We start from the raw sequence: 19,768 nt of genomic DNA on the forward strand, positions 1-19,768 counted from the left end.
ACTGGGAGGTTGGCGGCCAGCAAAAGCCATAGATCGCGGTCCCTAGACTCGTAGATGATATTTTCTGTGTCCATTTCTATCCATTCTTTCAGGTCATCCATCCATCCTGTCCTCCTCCTTCCTCTTGATCTTTTTCCTGCTAGCTTTCCTTCTAGTGTTAGTTGTGGTATTAGATATTTTACTCCTCTGAGGGTATGTCCACAGTACTCTGGTTTACGTCTCTTGATTGTATTTGTATGTATTTTTGCTTTTCGAGGTACTTCTTCATATGTTGTTCTGCTGGTCCCTCCAATCTTGAGTATTCTTCTGAGACACCACATCTCAAAGGCTCCCATTTTCTTGATGGTCCAGTTTTCACATCCATTCAGGAGAAGAGATCAGACCAAATGTAACTAACGAATAATAAAGTAACCTGGGATTTGATCTATGGTGGAGGCGGTCTGCTGCCCAACTGCAACTCCTTCTCTCACAAGACCACTTCCCAGTCCTCTGACTGCTCCGCCACCCACACGATCCATTTTCAGGAGTGCGTGCGGTTTCGGAGTCGCATCTGTAAGCTCCTCTGCCTTGCATCTGCTCGTGAGAACCAGCCATGGTCTGCTAACGACCATACACCTCTCTTCTTCATCTCCCATTTGTTTTTTTAATTTCTGAGTGCATTTTCAAAGAAACTTCTGGATAGTGTTGGCACAATGTCGGCACGCAGTCCCCCCAGTGCCTGCTGGTTTTTTCCCCTCTGGCCTGTCTGCGATGTGCATTTCATGTTGAGAAAAGTGTTTCCGTTCTCCCAGTGATCTCCTGAGATGCTGTGGAGCGACAGACGGTTCTGCCTTTTGAAAGGGCATCCTGCCCACCTTTGGGGCTGCCTAGCACACTTAAGATTCAGGGGCTGTTACCTCCATGCATCTTCTGCTGGAAAGGACACTTTCTGCCGTTGACAATGAGGCATCCCATCAGCCGCTACCTTGGACTGCCTTTGTCCATTTGTGTGCCTGTTTGTTTCTCTCTGGAACTGTGAACGTTCGCTAGAGCACACCTCCCTTAGGCTGTTTTGAATTGGGCCTTGTCCCAGCACTTATTTTTACCAAGAGAAAGGGCATGCACATACCTCTGGCCTGTGGGCTCCCCAGAGGCATCTGATGGGCCACTGTGTGAAACAGGATGCTGGACTAGATGGGCTTTCTTGGGCCTGATCCGGCAGGGCTGTTCTCATGTTCTTACGACTAGTGAACACAGCTAGGCACAGCTCTGTTGCCTCTTGTTCAGAAGACTAGTCTGTTATGATCGCTGGCTTACATCCAGCCTATGTTACTCATGAGTACTGCTATTGTAGTTTAGGGAGGCAAGCTTACTTGTCCTGTTGATTTCAGTGGGAGTAGTGATGAGCAACGTAAGCTGGATGGAAGCTAGTGACTCTTAACATTTAAGAGTGTGTGTGTGTACGTACTAAAAATCTCCATGGGGTACCTGAGCTGAAGGCTTCAGACGTAAGGAGTACACATGGTGGTTGTTTTTTAAGTGGAAACCCCCTGCTGTAGAGGGTAAGATGGACTTGGTTTTCTTGGCTTAACCATAAAATGGGGGAGAGTGCCTGTGAGTCACTGCTGGCATCCAGGCCAACGTTTGTTTCTTTCTTTCTTGTTCACTTTATATGCCGCGTTTCATTAAAATAATCTCAAAGCGGTTTACAGTATAATTAAAACGATGCGTAATTAAAATACAAAGGTGCAGATTATCTCAAATATTAGAATACATAATACGAAAGTACAGATAATATGAATATAAAAATAATCTCTCTGTAAAAATTTAATAACCCATAAAATAATAAGCATACATAACACAAAGCAGCAGCAGTAAAAAAACAAACAAACAATACAGTACTCTCATTCAAAAGCCTGGGTGAAGAGCCACGTCTTTACTTTTCCTCTTAGTCAGTCATCTTTATTCGGTCAATTGACCAGCAAATCAGATAAATAAAACAGCCCCACAGTCAAGAAATGCATTCAAACAACCCCACAGCGCACCCGGGTGATCCAAATTCTGCCAGCAATGTAGCAGAATTTTGCCACTGAATAAGAGACAGTAGAGACTTTTTCAAGTAAGGAGTTCACTAACAGATCATTAGGGATATAAAAATGCCCAGGATCATCAGAATGCGGAGACAGCAAGGGTGGAATTAAATGCTTCCTGACATCTTGATAAAATTCACAGTAAAGTCACACATGGGCAACCGTCTGATCGCATTAGCATTGCAGGGACATAATCGCGCCTCTTGATGAAATCTTCCATAAAGTAAAACAGATGGCAGGGCATTAAAACGAGCTCTAGAAAAGGCCCAACAAAACTTAGAAAAGGTGGTAGTGGACAAGTATGGGGCAGTAGAGAATCCTGGCCATGATTTTAAAGGCCAATATAGGATTGGAAGGAGAGCTGTCTCATTCTGTAGCTCGATATCAGAAAGACGTTGGGATACCAGAGCCTTTGCGCTCCGAAATCCCGGCTCCAAGAGTTCTTCAGGGTCTAACCCTATCGAAAGCAATTTGTTAATTATCCCCTCAGACCAAGAAGGCCGGGGAGAAATGGAAAGGAAGAAGGGTATTAGACCAACTGGCAGCAAGTGGATCTTCAGCCAGTAGTTACTGATCATCCTCCAAGCCCTAGGATTCCACCTTTGGAAGCCCTGCCTCTTGCCGGAGCACTGCGTTAGCGGTGCATTTAGGAGTGTTAAACAGCGCTCTGAGAAAACCAGATTGAATTCTTTCTAATAGGGTAGAATTGTTATAAGGGCCCAATTGGGCTCCATAGGTGAGCTGTGACAGGGATTTAGCTATAAGCAACCTAATGGCTGCTTGGATAAAGCCACCACCTTTAGTTCTAAAAAGCTTTCCCCCTACAAACTGTCAAGGAGACTGAGGAGCGGATGCCAGCTGGGAAGGCATTCCAGAGCCTGGGGGCAATGACTGAGAAGGCCCTGTCCTGCTTGCTCGACAGCCGAGCCTCTCTCACCATTGGCACCCGGAACAGATCCCCCTCTGATGATCTGGCCAACGGGCAGCAACCCTTGGGAGCAGGCAGTCCTTCAAATATCCAGGGCCCAAACCATTAATGGCTTTAAAGGACAAAACCAGCACCTTGAATTGGTCCCAGAAACAGATGGGTCACCAGTGCAGCTCTTTCAGAGTGGGTGTAATATGATCCCATCGGGCAGCTCCGGATACAATCCTAGCTGCCGCATTTTGCACTAGCTGCAGTTTCTGAATATTCTTCAAGGGCAGCCCCATGTAGAGCGTGTTACAGTAATCCAGCCGTGACGTGACTAGGGCATGGGTAAATGTGGCCAGTGCTGCCTTCTCAAGAAAGGGACTCCGCTGATGCACTAGCCGAAGCTGTGCAAAAGCACCTCTGGCCACTGCCTCCACCTGAGTTTTCAAAAGCAGAGCTGGGTCCAGCGGTACTCCAACGTTCAAGGCTTTGTGCTAAGCTGGGCGCTTGTATTCCAGATGAGCGTTGTGCTTGTGCAACCTTGGCTCTCCAGCGGTTGTTGAACTACAACTCCCATTGTCCCCGCTCACAATTGATTGTGGCTGAGGATGATGGGAGTTGTAGTTCAATAACCGTAAGAGAGCCAAGGTTGCCTACCTCTCTGCTCATGCCAACAGGGTGCACATGCACAAGTTGTAGAAGTAGACAGACACAGACACAACACTAAACTGACGAAGAACACAAGGGATTGCAGAACTGTGAGCATCCGTGCGGGTACAGAACATTGTTGTGCGAGCTCGGCATTAGACTGGATGCTGGCCGCTGTTCATAAAATGTTGGCTTTTTTTGGCCTCATATTTATTTTTAGTTAATATTTATAATCTACCCTTCCTCTTAAGAGCTCTGTGTGACATACGTGAGGGTTATTTCACATTCACAATGTCTAGGGCTGTGCATGGAACATTTTTTTGCTGTTTGGTTCGAATTCGAACTGAACCGCTGGTCCACGAATCAGTTCGGTTGAACCAACTGGCGGTTCGATCGAACTGGTTTGACCCGGTTCGAAGGACTGTGCTTGTAAAGGGGAATCTGGTGGTCATGCAAATGGCCTCTACGCATGCATGGAAGCCAGAACTGCGCTACTGCCACACGGGCCACATTACTGAGGGGAGCACTGGGGTTTAGAGGAGCCACGGGTAAGGTGCCCTCTCGTGGTCGCCCCCTCCCGCTGCCCTTAGAAGCCTTTTTAAAGGCAGGGTTCCGCTTTCCTTGTAAAGGGGAATCCTCGCCGGATTCATCGTTCTAAGCATAGCCCATCGAACTGGGTCAAACCGGCCCATAACAGACCTGGTTTGGTTCATGCTTGGACTGGCCACCTTTAAAAATTTTTTAAGGCCGGTTCAGTTTGAGGTCGAACCGGGCTAGTTCAAATCGAAGAGGTTCTGCACACCTCTACGGACTACCTTGGGTGAAAGCTAGAAACCAGTGACTAGTCCAAGGCCAGCCTTTATGGATGAACAGGGATTTCAACCCAGGTCTTCAGTTCAGTTCCAACACTTTGCCACACTGGTTTCCCAATATTAGACAGGGTGCGGGTGGCGGGATGTTTAGAAATGGCATTGCTTGTTGTGTGGAATGGGTGCAGCATACGTGTTAAAGAACACTTTTTATTGCTGCTTGAAATGTAAATTATGGAATGCTAGCAAATTGTCTACAGCTTATCACCTTCTCCCAGTGTGATTTGCACCGCTCGGATGTGCTCTTTGCATTTCTTGAAGGTGGCTGGGAGGGTAACTTTTCATAATTATAAGGGGGGGGAATGCTGCGGTTTATAAAAGCGGAGCCGAATTCCCGCTTCGTTCTTCTGCCTGCTGGCACTAAACAGATGGTCTCTGCTCCCCTCTGTTTAACACATTTGCTTCTTGTGGGCTTTGATGTCTTCTAAGAATCCTTGGGTTTCCACGTCAGGCTGTTAAATGCATTAGAGCAGTAACCGTGCGAGAGGTCTGCCCTTTCTGGCTTCAGAGCCTACGTTCCTTCCTTGGACAAATCCCTTGCCATAGCTGAGTAAGTCCCCGGATGTACGTGTAGGCCGCCTGTGATAAATAATGGGCTGCAGTCATTGCTCTGAGTCCAATAACAAGCAAGCTGGCTTTGCAGTTGAGGCTCAAGTCCTCAAATCAAGGAACTTGGACTGGAGGCGGACTAGGCGTAAGGGCACAAGACTAGACTTGGGTACATCCCGGATTAAGGAGGAAAAAACGTGCCTGGTTGGATCAGACAAGGATGGGGCCGTAGCTCAGGGGTCTGCTTAGCACGGAGTGGGTCCCTGGTCCCAATCCATGGCAGCATCTCCAGGTAGGGCTGGGAAAGGCTCTTGCCTGAAACCTTGGAGGAACCGCTGCCAGTCAGCACGGAGAGATCTCATGATGTAAATGGTGTTATGGCTCAGTGGTAGAACATCTGCGTTGTGTGCAGAAGGTCCCAGCTTCAATCTCTGGCAGCATCTCCAGGTAGGGCTGGGAGAGACCCCTGCCTGAAACCTTGGAGCACTGCTGCCAGTCAGTGTTGGGAAAATACTGAGCTTGGTGAACCAAGGGTCTGACTTGGTATAAGGCAGCTTCCTATGTCCCAGGCCAAGAATCCCACTAGTCCAGCATCCAGCTTCCAGTGATGATGAACCAGAATACCTCCCAGGAAGCCCATGGCAATGCTGTCTGAGTTTAAAGCTATCTCAACGTCCTCTTCCCCCAGTGATTGGGAGCCTAATTGTGTGTAACTGCACATATTCATCCCCTCGTCTCCTGCCTCCCCCTGCTGACGCCCTTTTGTCAAAACACCAGTTGTGTGATTGGGGTGTGTGTGTGTGTTGGGTGTGTGTTTAGTACAGACAGCCATAGAGGGCTTCTGATTCAGATCAGGACCAATGTCGTCCTTTATTGGTTGATTTTGATTTGATTTGATTTGTATACCACCCTTCCAAAATGGCTCTTTACCTCTTGTCCCATTGCGTTCCCACTTTGAATTGGTTGCCATGTCCATCTTTTTAAAAGCCTCCAAACACACAGGCCCCGACCACGCAGTGAAGGGTGTCTGGTTTACCCCTTGAACTGTAAGTTCTTTGGGGCCAGAGTTGTCTTAAATTGCAAAAGTGCTGATATCAAGCATTTTTGTAGCTGTTAAGTGGTACCAAAAGGACCACACGGAGGTTGGGGGGAGCAGAGGAGCACCGTGGGGCAGCTCTGCCATTGAGCAGCCGTGTGCTATGAATACAAGCCACCAGAGGGGCCACCCCAGATCCCACCTGCCCTGCCATTATGTGCTTCTTCCGCCATGGCCCCTCTCACTGGCTGCTGGCCTCCATGGCCCTGCTAACCACTGCAGTCCCACAGCCGCCCTTTCCCAGCCACAGGACTACAGTGGTTAGGAACATAGGAAGCTGCCATATACTGAGTCAGACCATTGGTCTCTCTAGCTCAGGATTGTCTTCACAGACTGGCAGCGGCTTCTCCAAGGCTGCAGGCAGCAGGGATCTCTCTCCGCCCTATCTTGGAGATGCTGCCAGGGAGGGAACTTGGAACCTAGATGCTCTTCCCAGAGCGGCTCCATCCCCTAAGGGGAATATCTTCCAGTGCTCACACATGTAGTCTCCCATTCAAATGCAAACCAAGGCAGACCCTACATAGCTATGGGGACAAGTCATGCTTGCTACCACAAGATGAGCTCTCCTCTCTCGGTTAGTGGGGTTGGGAAGGCTGCCAGTGGCGGGTGTGCTGGGGGGCTGGCCGTGACCAGCCAAACATTTTTGTGCATGGGACACCACCCCCATTGCTACACCCTGGGATTTCTGAGACTGTTCTCGACACATTTACTGAGAAGTAAGTCTCATTGGGCTCAGGGGACTCGCTGCCTTGTGGTTAGGCGGTCGAGCTCAACGCCTGCCAGGCTAGGACATATTTAACACCGAGGCGTTTTGCTGACCTCCTTAATAACTGACTGTTCGGTGCCGTTCCTTAAACCATGGTGCATGACTATCAGACGCTCCTCCATTTGTTATGCAAATAGCTTTGTCAAAGTGGCCTGGCTTCCCGCCACTTGATGAATATTAATTGGAGGCCCCGGCTTTGACTCTTTCTGCTGGCTTTTTGTCTTCCAGGAAATAAGAACGGAAGCCATTGCCAGACCTCTGGAGATAAATGAGACGGAAAAGGTGATGAGAGTTGCCATCAAGGACATTTTGGTAAGCACGGCGGAGGGCTTATTAATGGCCTTATTGGGAATTGGGTATCTTATTGAACCTTCTAGTTCTCCCCTCCCCTTTTTTATATTCGTGCAGGGTGAGCTTTTTTTAGTTGCTATGTGCCATAGATGGAAACCTCTGCCAAATGCATTCAACAGAGCTGTCCATTTGAGATGTTTTTTCCCCACGTTTCCAACAGTAATTTGCAGTTGTGTGGGGTTTGCTAGAAAACTTTGAATTGGAAGCTTCTCTGGTAAGCATTCCAATAGCCTAAATCAGTTGGGATCTGATTTAATATACTTGACTTATGTTTAGTGAACCAACTTTAAAAATATGTCATGTTAATCTTATGTGGTGTAGAAATATTTTGGAGTTTTTCCAGTGCCCCAAACTCTTTGAACGGAAATACATGATTAGGAAAAGAAACGTAGTAAAGTGTGATCAATACAGCTTAAAGCTTTGCTTGGGAACGTTCCTCTATTGGAATACTTGCAAGGACCTGTCCTCTTTGCTAAGCAGGGTTTACCTTGGTTTGTATTTGGATGGGAGAGTGTGTGTGCACGCTGTAAGAATTTCCCCTTGGGGGATGGCGCCATAGCATCTGCTTTGCATGCTGGAGGTCCCAGGTTCAGTCCCTGGCAGCATCTCCAGGTAGGTCTGAGAGAGACCCCTGCCTGAAACCTTGGAGAGCTGCTGCCTGTCAGTGTGAACGGTACTGAGCTAGATGGACCAAGGGTCTGACTCAGTTGTAATGCATTCCCTGGGATGTATTCTAATTGTGCAACATTATGCAAATTCTTTATCTCTATAGGCCTCAGGACTTGACTTTTCTTGCTGCAAAATTTTAAATTGCCTGGGCACAGAATGGTGGTTTTTTTGGTTTTGTTAAAGCACAGCATACATGTAGATCTGGAGGGCAGTACTGAAACCAGAAACGTTGGGCTGAAACATGGCTCTGAGTGGAAAGCCCCCAGGCCCTCGTGGCTTATCCCACGCTGTCTCTTTTTAGGAGCAGGTCCAGAAAACAAAAGAAATGCTGAGCAACGTGGCCTCGGACGAAGCCAGTTTGGAGGCGAAGATTGAGAAGAGGAAAGCTGAACTTGAGAGGAACCACAAGCGGTTGCAAACACTGCAGAGCGTTCGGTGAGGACCAGTCTCCTCTTTTATCCCTAGCAGAATTAATAGGAGAGTATTACTAAGGGGTAGGCCCAATTCCCAGCATAACGGGGAGTAAATAACCTGTAACGAGCCTGAGCAAGTCTGTACGGCAAGGGCTGCTGCAGGCTAATGCACACTCTTTAACTGAAGCGTGGGAATTAGCCATTTCCCCAGTTGTCATGACAAACAGTTTCGCTACTCGGAGCATGCCTTGATAATTCAGCGTAAGCTTTTCAAAACCATGAGTGACAAAATAAAGCTTGCAAAAAAAGCCCAGAGGAAATCGACGAGGTAGTATGCTTTGGTTTTTTAATAAGAAGTAAAAGTTTATACCGGAGGGATGGTGTCTGTAAACCACGTAGGCACCTTTTAGTCGAAGGGCATATGTAGTTAGTCCCCTGTTAACTGAGCAAAGAGGCACTTTTTTAAAAAGTGGTGATTCTCTTTATTGACCAGGGGGAGAGCAACTGGCCCTATCCGTCCCCAGCACAGCATCTCTCCAGTGGCTGCTGCTGGTGTCTCTCTTATGTGAGCCCTTTGGGGACAGGGAGCCTATTTATGTATGTATGTATTTATTTAGGAACTCTGGTTGAAAAGCGGTATATAAATATTTGTCGTATTTGTATTTTGTCAGGGTTTCTCAGGCTTGGCTCCCTAGATGTTGTTGGACTGCAACTTCCTTCAGCAGCTGCTGCTGCTGCTACTACTACAACAAATATTTATTTATTGCTCTTCAACCAAAGTTCTCAAAGCGGTTTACATAGAAAAATAAATAATGCATAAATAAGATGGTCCCCTGACCCCAAAGGGCTCACAGTCTACAAAGAAACTTGAGGTAGACACCAGGAACATAGGAAACTGCCATATACTGAGTCAGACCATTGGTCTTTCTAGCTCAGTATTGTCTACCCAGACTGGCAGCGGCTTCTCCAAGGTTGCAGGCAGACAGGAATCTCTCTCAGCCCAATCTTGGAGATGCTGCCAGGGAGGGAACTTGAAACCTTCTGCTCTTCCCAGAGTGGCTCCATCCTCTAAGGGGAATATCTTGCAGTCCTCACACATCAAGTCTCCCATTCAGATGCAACCAGGGCAGACCCTGCTTAGCTAAGGGGACAAGTCATGCTTGCTACCACAAGACCAGCTCTCCTCTGGCAACAGCCACTGGAGGGAATGCTGTGCTGGGGTTGGATAGGGCCAGTCGCTCTCCCCCTGCTAAATATAAGAAAATCACCACTTCAAAAAGGTGCCTCTTTGCTTGGTTAGCAGGGGGACCCAAGCTCGAGAAACCCTGGCATATACATTATTTATGTATTTCTCTATCCAATTTTTATACCACCTGATAGGTAGGTGGTGTACAAAATTTAAAGTCACAGATTGAGATACATGAGACAATAAAAATTGACTAAAATAGTTATTAAAGCAAGTTTTAGAAATTATTAAAGTTATTCAATAATTATTATTACGCAGCAAAGCCCACTTGGCTCACTCACACCTGCTTGGTCAAAGCACTACTGGTATCTTGGCGATTCCTAAATATTCGGGTTCTCTGGCATGGTATGTACAGGCATCTTCAGAGGCCTGGCATTCGGTGGACTCTGTAGCAGCCCCGAAAAGAAGAGGGGTTGAGCAGGTCATTGAGAAATCAGCCTGAAGCCCCAGTTCACCACTTGGTTCCAATTTCCCCCCCCATGGTCCAGCCCAGCCTTTATGGACGAGTATGAGAAGATTGAAGAGGAACTTCAGAAACAGTATAGCTGCTACCTGGAGAAATTTCGCAACCTGACATATCTGGAGCAGCAACTGGATGACCAGCACCGAATGGAGCAGGAAAGATTTGAGGTAAGTGTCTTCCTCAGATACTACATGCATTCATGTCATCTTCATTTTGTCATTTTGTACCATCCGTGCCTCTGTACACATGTCTGCATATCCTCCGGTGTACCTCAACCCAAGTGTAAATTCAGAGTTGTGAGATTGCCGAGGGGCTTTCTTCCTTGTCTGCTATAGACATTGTCTGTATTTGGGTCTAGGGATCTTTGGCTCCACTTTCCATCTCCCGCAGTCTCTTCTTTTGAAATACGCAAGCAGATGAGGGCTTAAATGAATAAAATCAAGAAATTGAAAAGACTGATGCGGGGGGCACTAGGTGGATTCGTGACCACACAGGCACTGGCCAATAGACAGATCTTTCCCATTCAGCCTTTATCATGTTGAAAGCCTCTCTCTCTTAGCGAGAGAGCGCTTGCATCAGGAGAAACATGTTAATCGTGGACACAGTTTCGTGTATCCACAGTTGGGTAATTGACACCAGACCTTGGTATATGCAGGGGACAGGGGGAAAGGGTTAACCTCATGTATCTGTGCATTGGGGGTGGCCGGAAATGATCTCGGAGGTCATTTACAGCCACCATTTTGAGACCAGGAGCCTCAAAATGGCTCCTTTTGCCCCCCAACCAAATCCCCCCATGATTTTTGGCCATTTTTTAAAAAAATGGGGGGGGCACTGCTGGAGACCCGTGATACACAGTAGGCCACTCCCCTCCGCATTTCTAGGGCCTTTAACCCCTGTTTTCAGGACTTTTTACACCCACCAGGAACCAACCCCCCTGATTTACATTGCCCTAATGACTCCGTATGTACTGTTTCCATATCTGCGGTAGTAGCGGAGAACGGAATCCCCGCAAATACGGAGGTTCTCCTGTATAATTATGTCCCTCTGGAGAGCAGTGAAATTTCTCCTGGCAGTCTCATAGTGGTATGTTTATATACATCCTGAGCTTAGTTTTTCCACATCAGAGGACCCGCCTCTGGAGAAGTGGGTACCGGACACAGACTTCTCATGCCACCACATGCTGAGTACTGTGCTGGATTGGACAATAGGAATCATGCTTGTACACTTTCAGGTTATGCAACGTGTAGGTTCAAAAGCAACAAAAGCTCTGTGCCTGAAGCAGGCTTGTGCAATTTTTCCGTAGAATTGGTGACCTCTACAGTCAAATTAAGCTGCCGTTTTTCAGATCTGATCTCCGATGCCGGTTATGTGGCTCTAAATCTTGCCGGCAAGACAGGCCAGCTTTAATTGCAGCAGCTAAAATATGGACAGCCAGTTCTGAAAGCTGTTCTGTTTAACTGACAGATATGGCAAATAACAGGCTGAAGACGCTGCCGAGAAAGCTCTACGATATGCATCACCGTTGTGATTTGAGAGTGCAGGAAGAGCTTTCTTGATGTTGTGGGATCCTTATCACGGAAGGCCTTTAAGACGAGCATTTGCTTGTTTAAGTAGCTTCTGAGGCAAGGGAACTGACGGAGCCATTTTAGTTCCAGACCTATACTGTAGACCATACTGAGCTAGATGAGTCTGGCTCGGGATAAGGGAGCTTCCTATGTTCCCATGTCCATCACTAGGGATGAAGGCGAACCAGTTTTCTAATTGATAATACGCTCAAAATTGCTAAAAGAAGACACTTGTTTGCACAACGATATTCAGTGCCAGAAGATGTGGTGAAGCCATTGATGGGGCAAACCCATGGAGAAACAAAGGAGATGGGGAGAGGGAAAGGGAAACCTCCAGGTGTTCTAAGAACAGTACAGGAGAACCTTGTTGTTCGTGGGGGTTCTGCTCCTCGCCTACTGCAGCAAGTAACAGAACCACGAGTAACAAGTCATTCTTATTATGGGGAAGCAGAGGTGGGGGTGGGGGTTAGGTTATGAAATGGATGGGAAACGGGGGAGAACATTTTTAAAAAATCAAAATAACTAAAAACAACAACTTGCTATGGTGTGCTCTGCGGGGGTCTATTTGTAGCCAGGAATGCCCCTGCAAACTGTGGGAAATCACGGAAAATAATCCAAAAAGTCCATTTTTTTAAGGGAAAGGAGCTACAAAATGGTGAGCGGAAGTATCCTCTCCAGTCACTTCTGGCCCTCTAGGGAATGTGGATACTTGGGTTTTAACCTCTCTGTATCTGAGGATACTGAAAATGGGTGTCAATGAGACACCCTGCAGATATGCAGAACCGCAAATGATGATGTTCTTCTGTATATTAAGCCGCACGAGGTTTCTAGTCATAAGACTCTTCTGCAGCGGCTCAGTCTTTTCAAGGAATAGTTGGAACAATCTTGGATGCTGCCAAATAGGGAAATGGTGTTCTTCATTGTAGGGCTCGGGCCAGTGGCAGCCCCGTCTGCCCTAAGTGGGGCTCCTAGACTAATGATTTATTGGGCCTGTGTGAAGCATCGCCCAAAGCTGAATACTTCAGCAGCCAAAAACTCCGGGCCCCTTGCTGAGTACCAAGAGTGCCAATGACAGGTTAGCACAGACACTTTGGGAATCTCACTGCTTTTTGTGCTTGGTAGCCAGCATCTCATTTGCACAAGTGTCAAATAATAATAGAAATTGGAGACAATTGCATTTCTTCCACTGCAACACCTTTTCTGCAAACAGTCAATCCTTGTTGCATTTCCCAATCCTGACTTGTCCTTTGTTCCCTCTAACAAAATTTTCAGAATCCTTGTTCAGGGGAAATTATCTCTTATGTGCCTCCCCACTCTCCACCCCACCGCACCCATGGTGTGCAGTTGAATAACATACTAAGATACTAAGCAACTGCCATGTGGATAGGTTGACGTACTCCATATTGTCTCCTTTCTGCATTCTCTTTGGCAAATGCATATTTATAAGGCGGAATCTCACGCCAGTCTAAAGATCATCATAGAGTAACGGGTCTCTAATCTTCAGGTCGCTTGGAAGACAAAGAGTTGTGTGCTCCATACTGATGTTTCAGGGCGGATGACATTGGCTTGATTGCATTCCTTAATTGGAAAAGTGATTTAAAGACCGAACCAAAGTTTTAGCAAGGTAATTAACACGGCACGGAGTAGATTATATGCAAGAGTGCCTTGAAACTTTCCCCTTTTAATTGTGGAGACATGCAGTCATGAATTGTGCACTCTAATTTGACGGATCCTGTCCTCTTCTTTCTTGTTCACCTCCCGACAACTTTTGTTGTTAAGCCCAGTTTCTGGTAATTTAAGATTTATATAGTGAACATAGGAAGCTGCCAAATACTGAGTCAGACCCTTGGTCTTTCTAGCTCAGTATTGTCTTCACAGACTGGCAGCGGCTTCTCCAAGGTTGCAGGTAGGAATCTTCTCTCAGCTCTATCTTGGAGATGCTGCCAGGGAGGGAACTTGGAATCTAGATGTTCTTCCCAGAGCGGTTCCATCCCCTGAGGGGAATATCTTAACAGTGCTCACATATCTAGTCTCCCATTCATATGCAACCAGGCAGACCCTGCTTAGCTAAGGGGACAAGTCAGGCTTACAAGAAACAAGAAAAAGCCCCTCCTCTGGGGCAGGAGAGCCTGCATATGTTTACCCACTTAGCAGCTCATGCAAGCAGGCCACTTTCTAGCTCGGAGGGGTGAAACTCAATTAGGGAATCCAGATCGTGGCACATCCCTTTAAAACAGAGGGATTACACATCTCCTTTAACACGGAGGAAAACAGGTCCATACCTCCAGCTCCTCCTCATGGTGCTTCCCCCCTGCTATGCTTGTTTGCTTGCCAGCAGGGCATCTTCAAGCTGCCTCTGTGTGACACTGTGCAGGTGGTCATGTGCGTCCTGGCGTTGTGCAGGGGCATATGGGAGATGTGATTACAGAAGTGGCTGTGAGCAGAGGAGCAGGAGGTATGGACCTGCTCTCCTCCATGTTAAAGAAGATGTGTGTGTAATCCCTCTGTTTTAAAGGGATGTGCCACGAATTCAGTTTTGTGCAAATCCCTAAACTCGATTGGTGGGCTGGTTTAAGAACATAAGAACAGCCCTGCTAGATCAGGCCCAAGAAGGCCCATCTAGTCCAGCATCCTGTTTCACACAGTGGCCCCCCAGATGCCGCTGGAAGCCACAGGCAGGAGTTGAGGGCATGCCCTTTCTCCTGTTGTTGCTCCCCTGCAACTGGTACTCAGAGGCATCCTGCCTTGGAGGCAGGATTGATTCTGGGGTGCTGAGCTCACCTCACACTGCCTTCGCTCTTCCTCTTCCTCCTCCCCTCTCAGTCTTTTCCTTTCTTCCTCTCTCTCTCGCCCTGCCACTTAAATCAGCCAAATGCACTACTTCTTACACCAGAACATGTCCAGGGAAACGCTGAAATGATTTTCAAATGATTTGCTTCTCGCTGCTCAATGAATTGATAGGCAGAAAAAGACTCCCCCCCCGCCCCCCAACGAAAGAGAATTAGACTGAAGGATGACATGTGAACTTAACGGGAAGAACAAATGTTATGCAGGGGAAAGAGCACTGTGACTGTCTGGGGGTTTTAGAAAGATTTCTCGCTCAGTCTGTTTCCGCTCCTATTGTACAGAAGGTGTAATTTTCTCCCCACTCTGCGGCCATCTCCTATTCGACTTCTGTATTGTGAAGCAGAAGCTAATGATATGACTGCATGGCTCCTTCGCGCTCTGCTTTGGCCCATTTTTCGCCTCTCACCATAGATATATTGAAGTACTTTGGATGTGCTGCTTCTGAAATGGTGTTTACTTCAAGCCCAAGTTGAAGAGCAAGATGTGTCTAAGCAATTAGAATTTCAAAACCAATGTCAAGCAGACCAAAATACAAACATTGGCTAGCACCCACAGGAATGCCAAAGGGAGGCAAAGTTAGTGCCACGGTTAAAGGTAAAATGTGCCGTCAAGTCGATTCCGAGTCCTGGCGCCCACAGAGCCCTGTGGTTGTCTCTGGTAGAATACAGGAGGGGTTGACCATTGCCTCCTCCCGCACGGTATGAGATGATGCCTTTCAACTTCTTCCTATATCGCTGCTGCCTGATATAGGTGTTTCTGGGAAACATGCCCGTGGGGATTTGAACTGGCAGCCTTCTGCTGGTTAGTCAAGCATTCCCCCCGCGTTCCCCACGGTTACTTCCACCTAAAACGCCATTGCCAACGGCCAAGGGAACCTCGGCAGTGGGGTGGGCTGCAGTAACATAGGAACATAAGAAGCGGCTTTCTACCGCATTGGTCCATCTAGCTCCTTATTGTCTACCCAGATCGGCAGCGGCTTCTCCAAGGATGCAGGCAGCAGTCTCTCTCAGCCCTATCTGGAGATGCTGCCAGGGAGGGAACTTAGGAATCGAGGAAGCTGCCATATAATGAGTCAGACCATTGGTCCATCTAGCTCAGCATTGTCTACATAGACTGGTAGTGGCTTCTCCAAGGTGGCAAGCAGGAATCTCTCTCAGCCCTGTCTTGGAGATGCCGCCAGGGAGGGAACTTGGAGCCTTCTGCTCTTCCCAGAGTGGCTCCATCCCCTAAGGGGAAGATCTTACAGTGCTCACACTTCTAGTCTCCCATTCATATGCAACCAGGGTGGACCCTGCTTAGCTAAGGGGACAATTCATGCTTACTACCACTAGACTAGCTGTCCACACTCCCAGGCTGGAGGGGAAGATGGCCTAGATACTGGGTAAGGCAGTGATCTTTACTATTTTTTTACCAGGGACACTTTGGCAAAAAACACTGCCAAGTTCTGCATGGCAGCGTGTAGGGTCTGCTGAGTCGTGACTGCTAGGCCATTTTCTTATATCAGCTCTGCGTAGTTTTAAACTGCTGATTATACTGTTCTCTTTAGTGTTCTTATTTAGATGTTTTGTTTTATATACTCCATTTTAGCCACTGCTTTTTGCTTTTTATAAATTCCACTTTTGATATTCTTAGAATTATTTATAGCTACCCTCTAAGGGTGGCAGCCTTTTAGTATTATATCATCGCTTTATAGCATTAGAGTAGGAATGTAAAATATCATAGGCTTATGGTTTCATAATTTCTTTTAATCATGCTCTGAAGCTTTACCTAGAGCCCCTGGTGGCGCAGTGGTAAAACTGCTGCCCTGTAACCAGAAGGTTACAAGTTCGATCCTGACCAGGGGCTCAAGGCTGACTCAGCCTTCCATCCTTCCGAGGTCGGTAAAATGAGTACCCAGAATGTTGGGGGCAATATGCTAAATCATTGTAAACCGCTTAGAGAGCTCCGGCTATAGAGCGGTATATAAAATGGAAGTGCTATTGCTAAATGGAAGTGCTACCTTGTCCTGGGCTTGGACCATAATAAGGATGCTTGGTTTGACTGATTGACATTGTGAGAGCCATTTCCCACCGTGCTGACCTCTACAGAGTACTTGCACATTTCTCAGTGCTGGGAGGACCCTTTATGGGGTCCTCTCTTAAGCGCTCTAAGAGGAAAGTGCTGGGAAGGGTGACACTTCCTAGCACTCTGTTCACATCTCCCCCGATGGTTCAGGGGCTCAACAGGTCTCCGTTTCCCTTAAAGGAGCACTGTCCCCCCCAAACCCCAGTGCTGGGCAAAACTCAGCTCTCTCCTGAGATCATTGTTGTCTCCACATGCTGCAAAGCAGAGGCTTCCGCTTTGGCCGAAGCTGCACACAGACAGGCCCAATAACCAATTAGTCGGGAAACGGCACTTAGGGTTGACGGGGCCTGCCCCGGGCCTCACAGTGAAGACATCTGGGGTCAGGCGAGTGTGGAAATGCCTCTTCCTGGACTCTCCACCCTGTTTCTGCTGACTCCTCAGCTGCTTTTCGAGAGGCTTGACCGGCTGCCCCGGGAAAAGCTCCCCCGTTAGCCTTGTTCTGGATGAAAAGAATGGTAATTTTTTTTTTTTTTTAAGAATGTTCCCATGAGTTGAACGTAATTCCAATTGCACATCCAAGACCAATAATGACAAGTCACATGTGATTGGATGAACTAGGGACACTTTTATTAATAACTTACAATACCCTGCAATGAGCTGGTTCAAATCTCCGCTGGAACGTTTCCCAGGCTACGGGAAACGCCTATATCGGGCAGCAGCATTATAGGAAGATGCTGAAAGGCATCATCTCGGACTGCGTGGTCGATGGCAATGGCAAACCCTCTATGGAGAGAGAACAACAATTTGTTCATTGTTACCCTAACCCTTTTCTCTGTGCAAAAAGGACTGCAATTTTGCCCTAATTGTTAGGGGGTAGGGATAAAGAAGCGATGATAACACAGAGAAAGCTGTCAGTGCAACGATCCTACTGCCTCTTTTCCATCTCTAGGGAGTTAGAGACGTTGCCCCAAATCACTATGCGTACTCGTCCTCTGTGATCGTATCGGCCCAAATTTGTGGGCCTGGCTCATGTGATATAGAGGGCTGTAAATGTGAGTCTTCCTCCTTTGGTTCCCCCGCTCCCCTCTTCCAGCTGCCCTGCCCATCTGTGTTGTAGGCAATGGATATCCAGCACACCCAATCATCCAGAGTCAGAAGTTTGGGGGATCTACAAATTTGAAAGTATAAATAAATACATTCTTCTTCCGTAAGGTGAGGAGAGCTGGAATGCTAGTGCTCATGTCACCCCATCAATCCTGCTGCAATTAACGTGCCTCTTGACTCTTCTCCATGACAACTCTCCGTTTAAACTCTTTAACGAGAAATAATTCATTACAATTAAACTCTCGTGTACACATTGTTCCCATCGAATCTTGGCTTGGAAAACACCTCACGTGCACCCGTCTCCTGGCGTATGAGTTACTGTTCATTATGCAATTGTTACCCGGCTGAATATTCTGCGGAGTTAGTATCCCCGCTCCTCATTATGGTCTCCTAATGCACCATGCTGGCATTGAGAAGGCCAGCTGGGCCCTTGGTCAAGAACCACCGCTAATAATGTGCCACAACGTGCTCACCCGCCCGGTGCTCCCTAATTATTTTTGATGGTGCTTGACTTTTAAGTGCTCGCGTCAAGGTGGCCTCTTCCAGCCCTTGTTAAGGCTAAGTGATGTTGGCGGGACCAAGTGGCCGACGTCGGCGCTTCGACACTACGAGAACATGGACCTGTGAATTAGATGGGAATGCATTTTGATTGTTTCTTGTTGGGGAGGGAGAAGGGCTCGCCTCGAGCTGGTCTTGTGGTAGCAAGCCTGACTTGTCCCCTTAGCTAAGCAGGGCATACCCTGGTTGCATATGAATGGGAGACTAGCTCTGTAAGATATTCCCCTCAGAGGATGGAGCCTTTCTGGGGAGAGCATCTAGGTTCCAAGTTCCCTCCCTGGCAGCATCTCCAAGATAGGGCTGAGAGAGACTCCTGCCTGCAACCTTGGAGAAGCCGCTGCTGCCAGTCTGTGAAGACAATACTGAGCTAGAGAGACCAATGGTCTGACTCAGTATATGGCAGCTTCCTATGTTCCTATGCCTAAGGACTTAGCTGCTGTTGTAATTTTCCCATCGGCATTAATTTGGTTGATGAACTTCTTCAAACAATGCAGGCCGGTCCTGGTTTTGACACCACAGGCTCTTCCATGGATTCATATCAGCTCTGGGCATGGAGCCAATAGACCAATGAATACAGTAGCAATGTGATACAGCCAGAGGATAGCAGATGAGTTTATATTGAATCATTACAATGTGTACTCTTCCCAGGTCCGGAGAGAGAAGCAGGCAAATTAATTGGAGAGCCGTTAACGGTGACTTCTGTTGCCCAGGAGCACACTTGATTTTAATTTTGAGAGGTCCCTGTTAGCTTGTTTGTTTATTGTGCAAAGAATGGGCCATTGAAAAGGGTCCTTAGTTAATATGCAGTGGTCCCTTGGTAGTCCGCTCTCAGATAATTCCCTCGAGTGTAACTTTCTTGTCCTAATGCAGTTCTCCTTGGGCCAATATTTCCATATTGCTGCTCTCCCCGTTAATTTCTTTACCAGCCATAATCTCAGACCGTGAGCTGCTGCCAGAGATACATTTGTGTTGTGTCCTAGCGAGAGGGTTCTGAGACCCCGCAGGTGTGAATTTGGAGGGTTTTGTGGCGAGGCGGGGGAATTTCCACTCCTTTGCCTGGACTCTGTGCTTGCCCCCAAGCTGTTCAGGCGAGGTATTGTGCAGGATCCATGCCTGCTGCCCTGGCAGTGCTGAAGCTGAGGAGGTGGTTAGAACTGGAAGTTCCTGTTGATTGCCGCTCCTGTTGATTGCAGCCATACGGCATGGCCCAGTTCCTGCCCCATTGTGCTAGGACCCGAAGGAATGCAGCCAGGGGGTTAAAACCTTCAGCAAGCTGGGTTTTAGAGCCTGTTACATAGCAACATAGGAAGCTGCCATATACTGAGTCCGACCATCTCGCTCAGTATTGTCTACACAGACTGGCAGCAGCTTCTCCAAGGTGGTCTGTTTGGGTGGTCTTGTGAGGATGGCGAGGACATAAAGGTCCATTTCCTGCCATTTCTTAGTTTCAGTCCTCCACCTGGTTAAGAATGTAAGAACTGCCCTGCTGGATCAGGCCCAAAGCCTCTCTCGTCCAGCATCCTGTTTCCCAGATGGCCCAATAGATGCCTTGGAGAAGCCCACAGGCAAGAGGTGAGG

General features: G+C 47.6%; 1 protein-coding gene across 2 annotated transcripts in view; it reads left to right on the forward strand.

Annotated features, from left to right (window-relative positions):
* Positions 1–19,768, forward strand: part of CLUAP1 (clusterin associated protein 1) — a 50,507-nt gene that overhangs the window by 19,521 nt on the left and 11,218 nt on the right. For both annotated transcript variants that reach the window (XM_053276847.1, XM_053276849.1), the window contains exons 6-8: positions 7,139–7,222; positions 8,232–8,365; positions 10,078–10,219. In XM_053276847.1, coding sequence (XP_053132822.1) covers positions 7,139–7,222; positions 8,232–8,365; positions 10,078–10,219 — 360 coding nt within the window. The remainder of the gene's footprint in view (positions 1–7,138; positions 7,223–8,231; positions 8,366–10,077; positions 10,220–19,768) is intronic.

This window comes from Hemicordylus capensis, chromosome 13, assembly GCF_027244095.1.
Source record: "Hemicordylus capensis ecotype Gifberg chromosome 13, rHemCap1.1.pri, whole genome shotgun sequence".
NCBI lineage: Eukaryota > Metazoa > Chordata > Lepidosauria > Squamata > Cordylidae > Hemicordylus > Hemicordylus capensis.